This window comes from Muscardinus avellanarius (genome assembly GCF_963383645.1).
Source record: "Muscardinus avellanarius genome assembly, chromosome: 7".
NCBI lineage: Eukaryota > Metazoa > Chordata > Mammalia > Rodentia > Gliridae > Muscardinus > Muscardinus avellanarius.
This window is the reverse complement of record NC_137793.1, coordinates 30,186,233-30,202,238: the sequence shown is the minus strand read 5'-3', so window position 1 is coordinate 30,202,238 and position 16,006 is coordinate 30,186,233. Positions and strand designations below refer to the sequence as shown.

The 16,006-nt window shown below is 41.1% G+C and overlaps 1 protein-coding gene across 3 annotated transcripts in view; it reads left to right on the top strand.

The window, feature by feature from the left end:
- Positions 1–7,557: 7,557 nt before the first annotated feature.
- JAKMIP2 (janus kinase and microtubule interacting protein 2) overlaps positions 7,558–16,006 on the top strand; it is a gene marked incomplete at both ends in the record, with an annotated part of 65,892 nt that continues 57,443 nt past the window's right edge. For all 3 annotated transcript variants that reach the window (XM_080699217.1, XM_080699219.1, XM_080699218.1), the window contains one exon: positions 7,558–7,686. In XM_080699217.1, the coding sequence (XP_080555343.1) occupies positions 7,558–7,686 (129 nt within the window). The remainder of the gene's footprint in view (positions 7,687–16,006) is intronic.

The following is a 16,006-nucleotide window of genomic DNA, read 5'->3' as shown; positions in this document are numbered from 1 at the left end:
GTCAAGAGGTTAGACATGTCTTGTATGTGTGCTAAAAGCTCTCTCCACCTCTATACTTTATGAAGTGTGTTTCTTTTTGTTTTTCTTTTTCTTATTGATGCATTATAATTATATATCATAATGAGGTTCAAAGTGACAGAAATATACGAGGACACAGCACTCTGGACCCCACCCTGCTCTGTTCCTTTACGTAATATTGAAGTTGGCATTGATAACTTTATCTATGAATATAGCATTATTTAACTGTTTGTCTAACATGAAGTCTTAAGCCTGAGATCTAAAAATCAATCTATCAGAAGTAATAATATTTTATATAGAGTTATGTAGCACTCTTTTTATGTAAAAAACCTAATGCATTAATGTTAAATAATTTTATTATAATAATTGCTATTACCGATATTATGTGATAAAGTACAACTTGGTGGAAGACTAGGAGAGGGAGAAATATAAAGGGACATGTAAGCCTGTCATCTAACAATCCTAAAGATAAGTAATCACTACTATTCTGGATGTCAATATTCCAGATCAATTTTCTTCTAACAGATAAATTACAAATTAAAAGGATTTGACCCACCAGGTACACGTAATTCCAGTATTTGGGAGGCTCATACAGGATGGTTGCAGGTTCACAACCCAACTCAGCACCTTAGCAAGGTGCACTTAGTGAGACTCTGTTTCAAAATAAAACATAAAATAGGGCTGGGGGTGGAGCTTAGAGGTAGAATGCCCCTGGGTTCAATTCCTAGTTCTGGGAGAAAAAAAAAAAAAAAAAAAAGGAGCATCTTACCCCATAGTCACACTGACACATTTCCTTTTTATAAAGGAACTAGAACTCTAATGGTAAGCTGGCTTAAACAGCAGCCATCTCTACCTTTATATTAAATTTCTGTGTAAAATTCCTGACTGCACAGACTGTACTGCAAAAGAAGGTAGCAATAGCATATCTCTGCAGGTTACCAGGAATAAAATATATAATTCATACATTTTAAACACTAGGAAGAACCTACTAAAATGCATCATCTTTGGAAAAGAAGGGAGGCTAGGGAAACCACCAAGGCTTTGTTAGAGTGGAAATTTCCAAATATTAATTATGGAAAATGGTGGTCGCCTTTACCTTCATGCATGTGAACTCTGGCTACTTCATGTAATGGTTGCTTTCAAATCATAACTCACTGGCAACAGCCTTATTGGAAACCCAAGATTAATAATGACTTTATTCAGCTGATAGCTTGGGGCAGACCAGCTATAAGGCCGGGACTCCTGGGAAAACTGATCCTGTGACTGCGGCTCACATTTCCCCAGATGTAGAAGCGTGGATTGCTTCAGTCCTTGCAGAGAGCTCTGTGCCTTCCCTGCCTCATCTTTTTAACATGAGGAGATGATACATTTCTTTTTTCTACTCTTTATATTTAAGCTAGTGTTTAGTGGAAGCTTGTGCTCTTGAAAAACTCTTAAGTATAACAACAACAATAATAATTCACTAATCATTTCACACACTGTAACTCACTTATTGGGAAAGAACTCGGTAAAAACATCCCCCTTCCCCCTTTTTTTTTACCATAAGTGAACAGAAGCTTAGTGAGGAGAGTTTAGGTAACTTCTCAAGAATATACAGCTGGGAAATTTAATTCAAAGCCAGTGTTTCTGATTTCAAATTCTAGGCTCCTGTGCTTGCTTTGCCAGCACATAAACTAAAATCGGAACGATCGAGAGAAGATTAGCAATTAGCATGGCCCCTGTGCAAGGATAACATACAAATTCATGAAGTGTTCCATAAAAAAAAAAAAAAAAAAAATCCAGGCTCTTGATCACCATGCCATCTTCTACCACTGTATTTCATGAAGCTCCCAACTGACATTTCCATCCTGTGCCAGTTTTGTAGCCTGATCTGAATCCTGCCTGCCCTTTTTAAGAGAGTATTATAGCTTAGAAACTTTGGAGCCAGGCATGGTGGTGCATGTTTGTAATCCCAGCATTCGAGAGGCTGAGACCTGAGGATCGTGGTTCATGGACAGCCTCAGCTACTTAGTGAGGCCCTCTGCAACTTAGTGAGACCCTGTTTCAAAATAAAAAATAAAAAATAGGGCAGGGGGTGTAGCTTGGGGGTCAAATGCCCCTGGGTTCAATCCCCAGAAACACAAAAAAGGGGAGGCTGGAGGTGTCGCTCAGAGGAAGAATGCCCCTGAGTTCCATTCCCCCCAAAAAAGAGGTCTTAACACTGAGGCCCAGCTCACACACGAGCTTTCTGTGAAGGTCTTGTGCCTTCTTCACCTGTGCAGAGCTGCCCCAGCTTTCACCACTCATTGCTTCGTAGAATTTGTTTTCTCTTTGCAGATGCCCATCTCCTCTTATAGACTGGAAGCCAATGAAGGTACAATTATCACCTGCCTTTTTACCATCAGCAAAAGCCAAGCTCAGTAAATGGTGGCTATATTTTTTGACCAAATATGTGCCATGTTTCTGACAAAAAAAAAATTTGACACATATTTTAGGATATAAGAGTCAGTAGGAAATAGTTGGTGCTCACTTAGTCAGCACAAAATCTGAAACTGGAACAATACAGAGAAGATGATCATGGTCCCTGTGCAAGGGTGACCTGAAAACCTGTAAAGCATTCCATATTTTTAAGTATAGTTGAAAATCAAAATAGTAGGATTTCTAGGACACTTTTACATTTCTGAATAAAATATGCAACCAAGATTATAACCTAATATTAATAATGTAGATCCATCATATTTAAGTACGTATAAATTAATTCAATATATTTTTCCAATTTCTTGATTTGTTCTTGAACTATGTCATAAATGAAGTGCAGCTTGTCAAACAATGAAATATTACTTGGCAATAAAAAGAAATACAGTTATCAATGTTTGCTCCAACATGATGAACACTGAAAACCTTATGGTGAAGTAGAAAACAATTTTATGATTCTGTTTATACAAAATGTCCAGAATAGGCAAATCCATAGAGACAAAATAGAGATTAGAGGTTGACAGGACTGGGGGAGTTTGAAGGAGAGTAGTGCAGTGACCACTAGTAGCAATAGGCTTCCCGTTTGGAATGATGAAAATGTTCAAAATTGACTGTGATGATGTTTATAAAACCTTGTTAATATATTAAAGCAACAGAATTGTATACTCTAAAAGTGTAAAGTTTATGGTGCATAAATTTTATTGCAAAGAAATTAGCTCTCTCTACTAGTGAAATTGGAGAGTGAGGTTACCAGGCATCTATCATTACTGGAGAAGAAATTGTACTGGTTTGTGCTGCCAGAGGGTACATAGAACATCCGCCATGCAGATGCCCCACCCCAAGATCCCATAAGCCATCGATTCTATCGGGAACTTCTCAGACTGTCTTTTTCTCTCCTGAACACATTTCTGCTATTTTCACCTATTCCTTTTCCTCATTCTGCAACTAAGTTCATGGTACTTCCCAGACTAAAAATACACAAAGTTGGGCACATAATATTTTAAACTTTTTTAAGGAATTACAAATGAAAATGCAAAGCATATCTGTTTCATGTATTGCATTGCACATTTTGTCTGCAAGCAATTTCAGAGAGATGGTCCCCACAATTTGTAATGAAAAAGAAGAGTGTTCAAACCAGTAAAAATAGGGCATGATTTAAAAATAGAACACGATTCCATCCATGTCTCTCTGTGTCAAAGTTGCTACCATCCTTTTCATTTGTATAGAGCTGTGTTACCCCTGGCATTGACTATTGAAGCAGCCTAACCTCTCCCTCACAGACAAAGCTAACTCACAGAGTTTCCTTTCTAAAAAAAAAAAAATATGAAGCTAAATGTGGTAATGCACTCCAGTACTTGGGAGGCTGATACAGGAGGATTGCAGGTTCAAGGACAGCCTCAGTAACATAGTGACACTTTCAGTAACCTAGCAAGACCCTGTTTCAAAACAAAAAAGTAAACATAACTGGAGGTGTCATTCAGAGGTAAAATAGTCCTAGTGCAGAAAGAAAGAGAAGGAGAGGGCAGGCGGGCAGGTAAGCGGGCAATATGAGGGACTGCAGCCCAGACATTAAGAGTTTGGACTCCAGTCTTTAACTGCCTGGATTTGACTCTGAGCCGTGCTGCTCACCGAACTAGTCAACTTAAGAAATGATTTAGTCTTTCTGTGAATGATTTTTCCCTGAATTTGTGTGGAGATTAGATGAGAACAGTATGTTCAATACTGAGTCCAGTGAAGGACATAATAACAAGTCTGTCACCATCTGCTCTTATGATTATACTTATATTCAGATGTCACTGTTTCCCCATTTCTACGTGATCAAGTCCCTCACTAAATGAAAGAACCTTTGAAATCTGACCTCTCTCTTTTCCAAATTCTCTACCTTCTCCAGATACATCAGGTGGATCTGTGGCCCTGGGGTTTTGTTCAAGCTCCTTCCTCTGCTATTCCATACTCTTATCTACATTTAGAAAATCCCACATTTCTGCCGGGCGTGGTGGCGCACGCTTGTAATCCCCGCGCTTGGGAGGCAGAGACAGGAGGATCGTGCAGGTTCGTAGTCAGCCTCGCTGGCTTAAGACCCTGTTTCCAAATAAGTAAAAAATATAAAATAGGTCTGCGAGTATAGCCTGGAGGTAGAAGGGCTTCCAGGAACCCCAGTACCACCACCACTAAAAACAACAACAACAACAAAAAACAAAACAACAACAACAAAAAGAAAATCCCACTTTTCACACAAGAAAACCATTCAAACATTCAAGAACTATGATTTTTTTTTCCCAACCTCCTTTTTTCTGTATTCCAATATCACTGTAGGGGTTTCAGAGAAGTTGGCCAAAAGGATAATTACACACACACACACACACACACACACACACACACACACATATAAGCAAAAGGGACATCCCAGAGAACCAGATAAGAGAACTAAGAAATAAAGTACAAGAAAGGATGACTTTGAAGCATGTATCTGGAACAACTGGGCATGTAGCAGTGTCATATAATGATACAGGAAAACCTGGGGAGAACAAGATTTGGGGAGGCTAGTAAAAACATATCTGCATTTAGTATGTTAGGTTTGGATGCCAATTAGATATTCTAATGAATGTGGTAAATATGCAGTGGAATTTACATACAAGTGGGGGCTCAGAGAATCCTTAGGGCTCCAGATGGAAAGCTAGGAGTCGGTTGAGGCCAATGAATACCTCGGGAGAAGCCCAAGTGAATTACAGCATTAAGATCAACCGAAAGAAGAGGAGCCGGCTGGACACGCACTCGCCCAGGGCCTACTTGTTAAGCACTGCCATATTTATCTTTATGTCTCGTGTTTGCCACCACGACATAAATGTTCAATAAATACTTGTTTAACTCACTTCAGTACTAAAAATAAAGGTAAAAGACTTCTTAGAGGTGTCCCAGCCCTATACTTTAAGAATCAGGTAAGATTTTCAAAAGAACTATGAAGGCTAATTCCAGTATCTAGCGCAGGATGGAACTTGGTAGGTGGTTCCATGATGGCTGTAGACAAGCTCTTCTCCCATTCACCAGGCTTCCCCCTACTCTCGGGCCCCCAGGGATGCATTCCAAAGGGCACAGCTCCTGAGCTCATGAGAGATGGCACACAGCCCAGAACCCCAGCACAGTGCTCAAAGCTAAATACAAGATTCCTGAGAGAGCAGCAGCTGTTGGAACACATGGATGACCAGTAGGGGCCCCTTCATTCTGGCCTGAAGCACATCAAGATACACAATACCCAGTTTTCTAAAAGGCCACACGGGATACTTTCTGTAGTGTCTTGTCATGTTTTTCCCACTGACATTAACGGTTCCACATTCATAATTTTCTGACTCCTTTGTTAAAATGAAGTGCTTAAGGATTTGTAAATGGAGGCACACCTCCCCTTTTCTCCTGCCACCACTCTGATTATGTCCTCTTCATCCTTCACCTGTTCAAATTCAGTAGCATTCCATCTGGTCTGTCTCCATCCTCTCCCGCTCTGCTGTAAGAATAACCATGCCAGGTCTCTGTCCTTGCACGCACATGCCATGAGCTTCCCTACTACTTCAAAAGCTTTTCCTATTGAGAAAAAAGGCTTCTATTCTACAATCTAGGCTGGGAATTCTAGGTCTCTCTCATTCTATCGTCTCCAGGACACCTTTCCAGCATTAGTGTCCAACAACCATAGCCAGGGTTGTGACTAATCAGGCTCCACTTTCCCCTCATACAGTAGTGACTGACCTCTGTCGTGTATCAGCGCCAGCCCTCTTCTCAGGACAGGATGCTTTCTTTACCTGTTTTTCAGTCTGTTAACATCTTGCTCCCTCCTCAAGTACCAAGCCAAGGGGCCTTCTTCAGGGAGTCTTTCTTATTCACCCCAGGCAGAAAGGAAGATCCTTGTCTTTACTTCTGATTCAATTAGTGTGTATTTATTTAAAAATACTTATCAACTGGGCATGGTGGCACACACTTGTAAGCCCAGCCTTGGGAGGCTGAGACAGGAGGATCCAGGTTTGCAGACAGCCTCAGCTACTTAGTGAGGCCCTCTGCAACTTAGTGAGAACCTTTTTAAAAATAAAAAATGAATTTAAAAAATCGGGCTGGGGATGTAGCTTGGAGGTAGATGGTGGTGGTGGGAGAGAGAGAAAGAGAGAGAGAAAGGTGGACAGATAGATGATAGATAGATAGATAGATAGATAGTTTTTCTGCCTTGGAACTCTTTTTTAAAAATATATACTGGAAATTGAAACCAGAGGCATTCTACCTGTGAATTACACCTCCAATCCTTATGTTAAAAAAAAAAAAAAACATAAAACAGGGTCATGCTAAGTTGCTGAGGCTGGCTTTGAATTTTCAATTCTCCTGTCTCAGCCTCCCAAGTATTGGGATTACAGGCATGCTCTACCACACCAGGCTAACATTTAAAAAAGAAATTTATTCAACATACTGCACCTAGAAAAACATATGGAAGAAATTCTTCACATTATTAATTGAATGAATATGTTAGTGACTAAGTTAACCCCATAATCCATTTGTAGTTAATTCCCACTTCTCATTGTTCAGCCTTTGTCCATTGTCTACATATATTAAGATTTTGTTAGGACTGGAGCTCTGGACATTAGGAGGTCATCACATAGAACAACTACCTTTTTTTATGGCCACAGAACTATTGAATGATGTGGAGGGGATAGGATAGAAGTATAGGAAGGTTTGGGTGAAAAGAGCACTCTAAGATGGGACAGACCTATGTTTACTGATGAAACATTGTAGGCAAGGCATTGATGTGATCAGACTAGGCCTTTGACAAAGTCACCAATACTGGCAACTGGAGACCAGAGAGCCTTGGTAGGAGCACTTGCAGGCCACACAGGCTGAGATGCACAGGCTGCCGCCAGCCTGGGTCTCTTCTGAGCAGTCACCACTGTCTCTGCCTCTTCACAGGGCTTCCAGGACAGCGGCTGAGGAGACCTTACCTAGGAGCAACACGCAGTAGATGCTGAAACCGTGCATGCCGGGGAAAGAATCAGTAACATGGCAGCACCTGTTTGAAAAGATTGTAAACCAACAGACTCCACTGAGAAAGGAACAATGTCCAAGAAAGGGCGGAACAAGGGCGAGAAGCCCGAGGCACTCATTGTCGCCCTCCAAGCTGCCAATGAAGACCTCAGGACCAAGCTCACCGACATCCAGATAGAGCTGCATCAAGAGAAGTCCAAGGTGAGTGAGGACTACCCGTGGCTGTGGCCGACAAGCCTGCTAGCCCACTCTAGTGGACTCCCACTGGTGGCCACAGGGCAATACCCCCTGCACCTGCACACATGGGATGCTTTTGTATGTGTGTGGAGGGCGCAGAGCACAGTGTACACAGAAAGTGAGGTAAACACCTTCACAAGATGGAGCTTCGCCTCCTCGGGAAGCCCAGTTCAGGAAAGTTGAGACAAGGACAACCACCACCGTACCGTATCCCAACATATCCTTGCACAGCCATGGACCAGCTCCACTCTTGCCCTTTGCATTCATACCAGTCCTGCTATAATACATCACAATGTATCACTCTGCTGTTTAGTACTGTACACTGCTTTTCTACATCCCCCTCAATCAAAGAGTTTTTCCTACCTCTATAGGATACGATCCCCACCTTCCTCTATTTTTGTGTGTAGTACTGGGGATTGAACCCAGAGGATTCCTCAGAGCTACACCCCTAGCCCTATTTAATTTTTTATTTTGAAACAAGGTCTCAATTGCAGTAGGTCTTGCTAAATTGCCGAAGCTGGCTGGGAACCTGTGATCCTCCTAGCTCAGCCTCCTAAGTCCTGAGATAATGGTGTACATCACTACGCCCGGTTTTTACCTCCCTCTTTGATTCATCTCCCACTACTCTCCTGACCATGCTGCTCCAGCCCCTTTGCTGGATCAAGAGAGATACACCAGTCACATGTGGGGCTTTTGTCCTTGCCCTTCCCCTGACCAGCAGCTCCCTCCCTCACCTCCTGTCGTGGCTGCTCAGGCATCTGACCACAGCCTGTGAGAGACCACTTTCTCCAGTGGTCTTGACTCATCTCAAAGCAATTTATAAATGCATTTATTTACTTCTTTAGTGTTTATATTTCCTAATGCAAGTGTAATCTCTCTGAAGGCAAAGTCATAACTGATTTAGCATCCCTAGAGCCTAAATAGCTTCCAGAACTTAAAACTCTATATCTATTTGTTGAATAAATAGAAAAATGAATGAAAAGTGGACTATTCCTTATACCTTGGTTTCTTTGTTAGTAAAAGACTACGACTATCTCATCGGGGCTCTGGTGAGGTGTAAATTAGACAAGTACATAAAGTATTTATGAAGATTAAATGAGAAAATTGCTCCCAAGTGCCCAGAGCACTGCTTGGCACATGGGGAACTCTCAAAAGCTTATTAACATTAGTGTTCTTTATAATATGCTCTGGACTTTGGTCGGTTGCTAACTAAACTTAGAACAATCCCTTTATTTCTCTGAATCATATCAGTTAAATGGATAAACTAACCGACATCTTACCAGGCTGGTGTGAATATCAAGTAAAGTCATGGCTAGAAGAGCATTTTAAAATACCCAACATGGAAACTGGAGACAAACTTATCAGCATGAACTTGTTAAATTTATATAACTTTAGGTATAGTAAAAAAAAATATTGTAGGTCAGCAATTAGCAGGTCACAAACCAATACATATTTTTATTCCATTTTACGTGACTCTTTTTCTTGACATTACTATTAAATTTCTATTTGTAATTTCCTCTCAAAAAATCTATTTATCCATGTTTTAACAATAATAATAATGAATGGGCTTTGGTTCAGCCAGACACAATGCCTCTTGTTTTAGCTAAGCCTTGAACTTGGATAAATAAACCCTAATGTAAAGTTTACAAAGGAAATATCTTAGTTTGTATAAAACAAGGAAACATGAGCTTTAAAAAATAGCATTAGTATGAGAGTCAGAAGTCCTAGAGAGTATTTGTCTTTCTCTTTTTAGGAAAATTTAAGTGTCTCAATGTCTTTAATTCATGTGATTGAATCTGATTCTCCAGATCTGTGTCTCACTTCACTGTGCAGTACAAGAGCTCTGGGGAGCTTGTTGTGCCTGGATATTCTCCTGCCCATGAGCCAAGGATTCCAAAGAGCAGGCACAGTAAGGACTAGGACTTGTAATGGGTAGAGTCGCCCAGGTGATTCAGATGAGGGCTTCCCAGCCCTGGTGTAGACAAACACTCCACCATAAGATTCCTTTCAGGTCTCGCCATCTGTGAACATCTTATCGGTTTTAACTTTTCCTGGAGTAGTGTAACATTTGAAGGGAGGCAGACATTTCTGCTCACAGCAACAACGGGATGACAAATGACATTCATAAGAAGAGGGTATTTGTCTGAAGACTAGTATCCATAAACCGCCATTTTTTGACACAGAATAAACTCATAAATTTCTAAAGGAGCAGAAGCCTTAAGGACCCACCACTGCCAATTTTCCACACATTTAAGCCTTTTAAAATGAGTGACTCTCACTCAAGCTTAAGGGAGGCTGCCTTGCTCACAGTTCCTGACCCCGTATCCAAGCCGGCTGGCAGGTTTGATCTCCTTTCCTCTGACAAGACACTAGCAGCTGCTTCTTGAATACAAACAAAGAATTATCCTCCCCTCCCTGGCTGCTCCTGGCTATCTCCCTTTACAAGGCTGATATTTACAGTCCCAACACAGATGCTAAGGCAAAGTCTTACTGCCTCCCTGCAGCCATCCCCAAAGAGCAAAGGGAATCTACAGGGCAAACAAGTCATAAAGCAGTTTTACTATAAATAAATATGATTGTGTTTTCAGAGGAAAAGGCTTTAAGAGAGAAAATATGAACAATGGCCAGATATGAACTTACATTCTTGGTCTGCAGTCAGGCTCTGATGATAAAAATGACATTTCAGCTATTGGGAATGGACCAGTTCTTTGAGATGGTGGGTCATTACTCCTTTTTTCAGCAAAACAAATAATCTCATTGGTATTTCCACAACATCCAGCATGCAAAGAGCAGAGTCACAAGCATGATGCCAATAGCTACAGCTCATCCAGTGTCTAAGATCAGTCGTACTCCGCCAAGCACACCTGATCCTTCCTAAACCCATATCTTCTACGGAGTGCTGGAGTGACTCTGAGCAGGTCATGAAGCCCCTCTGCGTTTCCCTCTCCTCCTCTGTCAGATGAAATCGTAGTGGCATCTCCTTTGTAAGGGTGTGTGTGCGTGTTGATGTTTGAGCCGTTCAGGCCAAGCACATGGAGAGTGTTAATGCATTACTATCCAAAGTGGGCATCCTTGCTCTCCCCATTTGACAGGTGAGAGAACTGCCTAGCATATCAGAAATGCTTACTACTACTTGATGAATAAACTCTCATGATTCATTGATGATTGATTAATTGACTGATTGATTTTTGGTGGTGGTACTAGAGAACAAACCCAGGGGCATTCTAGCATTGGACTACACAGCTACACCCCCAAGCCCTACTTTAATTTTTATTTTAAAACAATTTTACTAAGTTACCATGGGCTGCTGGCCTTGAACCTGTGATCCTCCCATGTACTAGGTTTATAGACATGCACAATTTTGCTGGCATTTTTATATGATTAAAAAAAATACTGGGGATTCACCCCAGGGATATTCTATCTCTGAGCTACACCTCCAGCTCTATTGTGTATTTATTTATTTATTTATTTATTTATTTATTTATTTATTTATTTATCTATTGTGGTACTGGGGTTCCTGGAAGCCCTTCTACCTCTGGGCTACACTCCCAGACCTATTTTTACATTTTTATTTGGAAACAGGGTCTCCTAAGCCAGCGCGCGAGGCTGGCTTTGAACCTGCGCGATCCTCCTGTCTCTGCTTCCCAAGCGCGGGGATTACAAGCGTGTGCCACCACACCCGGCATATTTTTATTTTATTTTTAAACGAGGGGGTCTCACAAAGTTGCTGAGAGCCTCACTACAGTGCTGCGGCTATCCTGAAACCTGTGATCTTCTAGTCTCAGCCTCCAGGTACTGGAATTACAAGTGTGCCCCATCCCACATGACTCTTTTTAAAAGTTTATCTGATGATCCTGTGGCATAAATACTGTGTCCTTTTTTAGATGGAAAACCTCAGTCTTGGATGGGGAATGGATTTCCACCCAATCTACCTTTTCTTTAACCCATTAAACTATGATACTTTCCTCTGTTCTCGCGCGTGGACACAGTGAGGCTATGGTTGAGCGCTGAGTGCTTAAGCCCCCCAGGGATGGCTTCCCTACAGCTCTGGCTCTGTACACCCCCTCAGAGTGGACTACGACGGAGTGAGCAGGGTGAGCACAGGACACAGGAGAGGAAGGAACAAGTCAGAGATCCCCACTCAGACCTAGGGCAGAGAGAGGGCACAGCTGCTATTCTCATTCCACTGAGGACGAAAACAAGGTTCAAACTGCTAGCCCATTGACTCCTAGTGAGACATGAACTGGAGGTGCCATGGTGGGAATCCTCGTCTGTAAGATGGTGGAGACGAAGGCGATGTGAACATTCACCCCACACCACTGTCCCTCGGGTGCTCCTCGATCATCAGCCAGCTTTCCGTGTCCTCAAGTTCCCAGAGCCTAATTTAGGGGTGGAATATGTCTTTCTATCTGCACTTTTGCTTCTGTTTTCAGGAAGGACAATTGGTTGAAAACAAGAAATTAAAAAGAATCATTTGTACTCCTTGCAGTACCAGGGATAAAACTCAGGGGCATTGTACCTCTGAGCTACACTCCCCAGCCCTGTTTTTTAGTCTTTTTATTTTTATTTATTTATTAATTTTGGTGGTACTGGGGTTCCTAGAAACCCTTCTACCTCCGGACTACAGTCCCAGACCTATTTTATATATTCTTTTTATTTGGAAACAGGGTCTCTTAAGCCAGAGAGGCTGGCTTTGAACCTGCGCGATCCTTCTGTCTCTGCCTCCCAAGTGCGGGGATTACAAGCGTACACCACCGTGCCTGGCTAGTCTTTTTATTATTTTTTTTTAAACAGAGTCTCGCTGAGTTGCAAAGGGCCTCACTAAGTAGCTGAGGCTATCAGTGAACCGCAATCCTCCGGTCTCTGCCTCCCAAATGCTGGGATTACAAGCATTCCACCACGCTCAGCCTTCTCTCCTGCTGAAAAGCTCACAGCTCACTGTCTGTTGAGCTCTCCAGGCTCATTTGCTACAGCTACAGATAATCCGAAGCTTCTGTAGCTTGCCTCACCTCGATAACCTCCCCACCCTTTTCTTCCCTTTGACTGAGCTCTAACTTCTAATCCTAGACTGCTAAGATCACATTAAAGCTCAAATCATCACCATCTTTAACCTTGGCAGGTTTTACACTGGCATTTTCCAAAGGCCAGACTAAAATTAGGTTGTAAGATAAAAATACCATGTGAAGCCTGTGTAAAATAGTTGTGAATCCTCTTCCTTTCATCGTAGTATAACCTTTCCCCAGACGGATAACATTTTCTAATGATCATTTTCCCCCCCTAGGGCTCCCATGGTAGAAGGGACTTGAGAGTTTGTCATTCAAAACCCCATTCAGGTCTCTCTCCTGCCTGCCTTTTCCCACCCCACATCCCACTCTTAGTGTCTTTCAAGTTAAGATTTGGTGCTCTCAATGCCAAGGGAACTCAACACTTATCAAGGAAACTCTGTTTTACCCTTGAACACCATGGGCTATTATTTGCCCATCCCTGGTATAGCAGATATTTTTTTGTATTCACTCTAGAAAGATGGAGAATATTATCTAGGTTGTCCCTTTCTAAGCACTGAAACATCAAGCAGAGAAGTAGACATTGTTTTATGCTGGAATTTTCGTTGTAGTCTTATACAGGAAAGGGATGGGTGATGGGCTGCCTTCATTCTATATATGCCATCTGCCTTCTTCTTGTGTGGTGTGCTAGAGACGGATGGGAATACAGTGCCAGCCTTCTGGAATTTTGCACTCAGGGGTGTAGCAGTAGGAGAGGAGTCGGTGAGGACAGATGACGAGGAGGGGAAAGAACATAAAGAAAAGCATGAAAAGGGCCAGGAAGGAGGTGCTACTAACGCTCACGGAGCTTGGGCATTGAGGGTTGTGTGACAGTGGAGTATGGCATCTAGCCAGCCTTGAGGAATGAGGCAGGAAGGGCAGGGAGAGGGAACATAGGCATGCAGGTTCAAAGATGCACCATCTAATAATCTCCTGTGCCAGGAAGAGGGGAAAGTAAGGAGAAAGAAAGAGAGGAGACAGGCCGGAACTTCCAGAGGAATCAAGTGGCAAAGCCCAGGTGCATAAAGGTGCCCTGGGCATTTTGGGAGTTGGCACATAAATAAAGCCAGAACTGCGTGTTAGTAAGTAATACCACCAGCAGTGTAGGCAAAGTGCCGTCCACTAAATAGACCTCCAAAATCTCTAGAGCAGTACTGACCAGGAGAGATATGGTGTGAGCACAAATGCAAGCCATGTGAACAGTTTCTAAATGTCTCACAACTACAATTAAAAAGTAACAGAAACAGAACTAGTTTTCACAATATAATTTACTAATTTATCCAAAATATTATATATTTGTAACATGTATCTTACTAATTTATCCAAAATACCATATAAATACTTATATTTTTATTTTTTATTTTTTATTTATTTTGGTACTGAGGCTTGAACCCAGAAGCATTCTACTTCCAAACTATACTCCACCATTTTTTATTTTTTTTTTTTAACCTTAAAATAGAGTCTCGCTAAATTGCTAAGGCAGGCTTTAAGCCCGTGATCCTTCTGTCTCAGCCTCCCCAGTACTGGGATTATAGCACTGTGCCACCACACCCAGCCAAAATGTTCTAATTTTAATTTAAGAAATATAAACATGATTAACAAGAAATTTTATATTCCTTATCTCACAATAAGCCTTTGGAATCCTAAGTGTATTTTACATTTGGAGCAAATTTCAGTTCACACTTGAAATACCCAAGTGCTCAGTGTGGCTGGTAGCCATTACAGTGAAAAACGCAACTCTGGAGTGTGTGGAAGAGGAGGTGTCCAGAAAAGGACCTTGGGCCTAAGCTGGAGGAGAGATACGAGGATGGTCGTTGGAGTATTTTGCAAAGTACCCTGTGTTTTGAACTCTTTTAGAATAACCGACATTTAAAGAACAATTGCTGGTCCTTTAAAAATAGCATATCCACAAAATGGTTTGTGGACTTAGAAAATACTTTGCATTCAATGAAGTGCATAAATCTTAGGTGCTGTGTTTCATTTGATGACATATAGTACACCCATGTATAATTCAAAACCGAGTGAGGGAGAGAGCAACCCTACCCCCAGAGAAAGTTTCTTCCCATCCTACCCCAATCTATCCCACCCACCATCCGCCCCCTTGGAAACCATTGTTCTGTTTTACACCATAAATTAGTTTTGCTTGTTCTGAAGCTTTATTGAATACATGGAATTTTACAATATATACCTTTAATTCATTAGGATATTTTTGAGACTCTTCAAGGTTGTCATATGCTTGAAATTTGTTCCACCTTATTAGTGAATAGTATTTCTTTTTTTTTTTTTTGGTTTATTTCTTTTTTTCTTGTACTTTTATTGGTGTACTTTAGTCTCAAATCACAGTGTAGGTTAGAATATAAGGGACACCCCTGCACACAGTACTTGGTGAGCTTCCCCCAGGCTCCCTCCCTTTCTCCCCTCCATGTATGATATTGAGATCAGTGTGGATATTCTCACCTATGTCCATATTATCATTGAAGGGATGAATAGTATTCAATGTACGAATACATCAGAGTTGGTTTATCTGTTCTATTGATGAATGCCTAAGCTGTGTCCATTTTAGGCTATAATAAGTATTGCTTCTCTGAACATTTTTATGCAAGACTTTTATAGACATATTTTTTCTCTTGAGAAAACCCCACTTGTATTTTGAATCCTGTTATCTTTAGTTTATAATATTTTTCATTCCTTTTTCTAAATTGGATGTGCCATTTTATACCTTCTGCAACCCTGTATGAGTTTTGGGTATTCCACTTCTGTACCAACCTTTAATGTGGTCAGTAATTTTACCTTTGACCTCTCTGGTGGGTGCATATTAAAACTGCACTGTCATTTTGATTTTCTTTTGTCATTTTTATGATGATATTGAACATTTTTCCTTCTGTCTGTCATTTATCTTTTTTTGGGACTGTCCAAATAATTTGCTGACATTTTATCAGGTCATTCGTCTCTTCATTAGAGTTGTAGGCATCTGGGATTTTGTCTGTTTACTTTGTTTTATTTTTAAAGTATAAATCTTGGATACCAAAGAAAATATGGTTATAGCTAAATGTATATATAAACAATTGAGGTAGGTAAAATCTCAAACACTTTACATGATATTACCATGATATAAATAGTGTCTTTGAATCTTAATGTCCTCCCCTCTCACTCCCTGCTGGTAAAGCTCTTAACTATTATTTTTTTGAAACCTTCCAATCTGACAAATGGCAGAAGCTCAGTATCATTCAACTGGATAATAC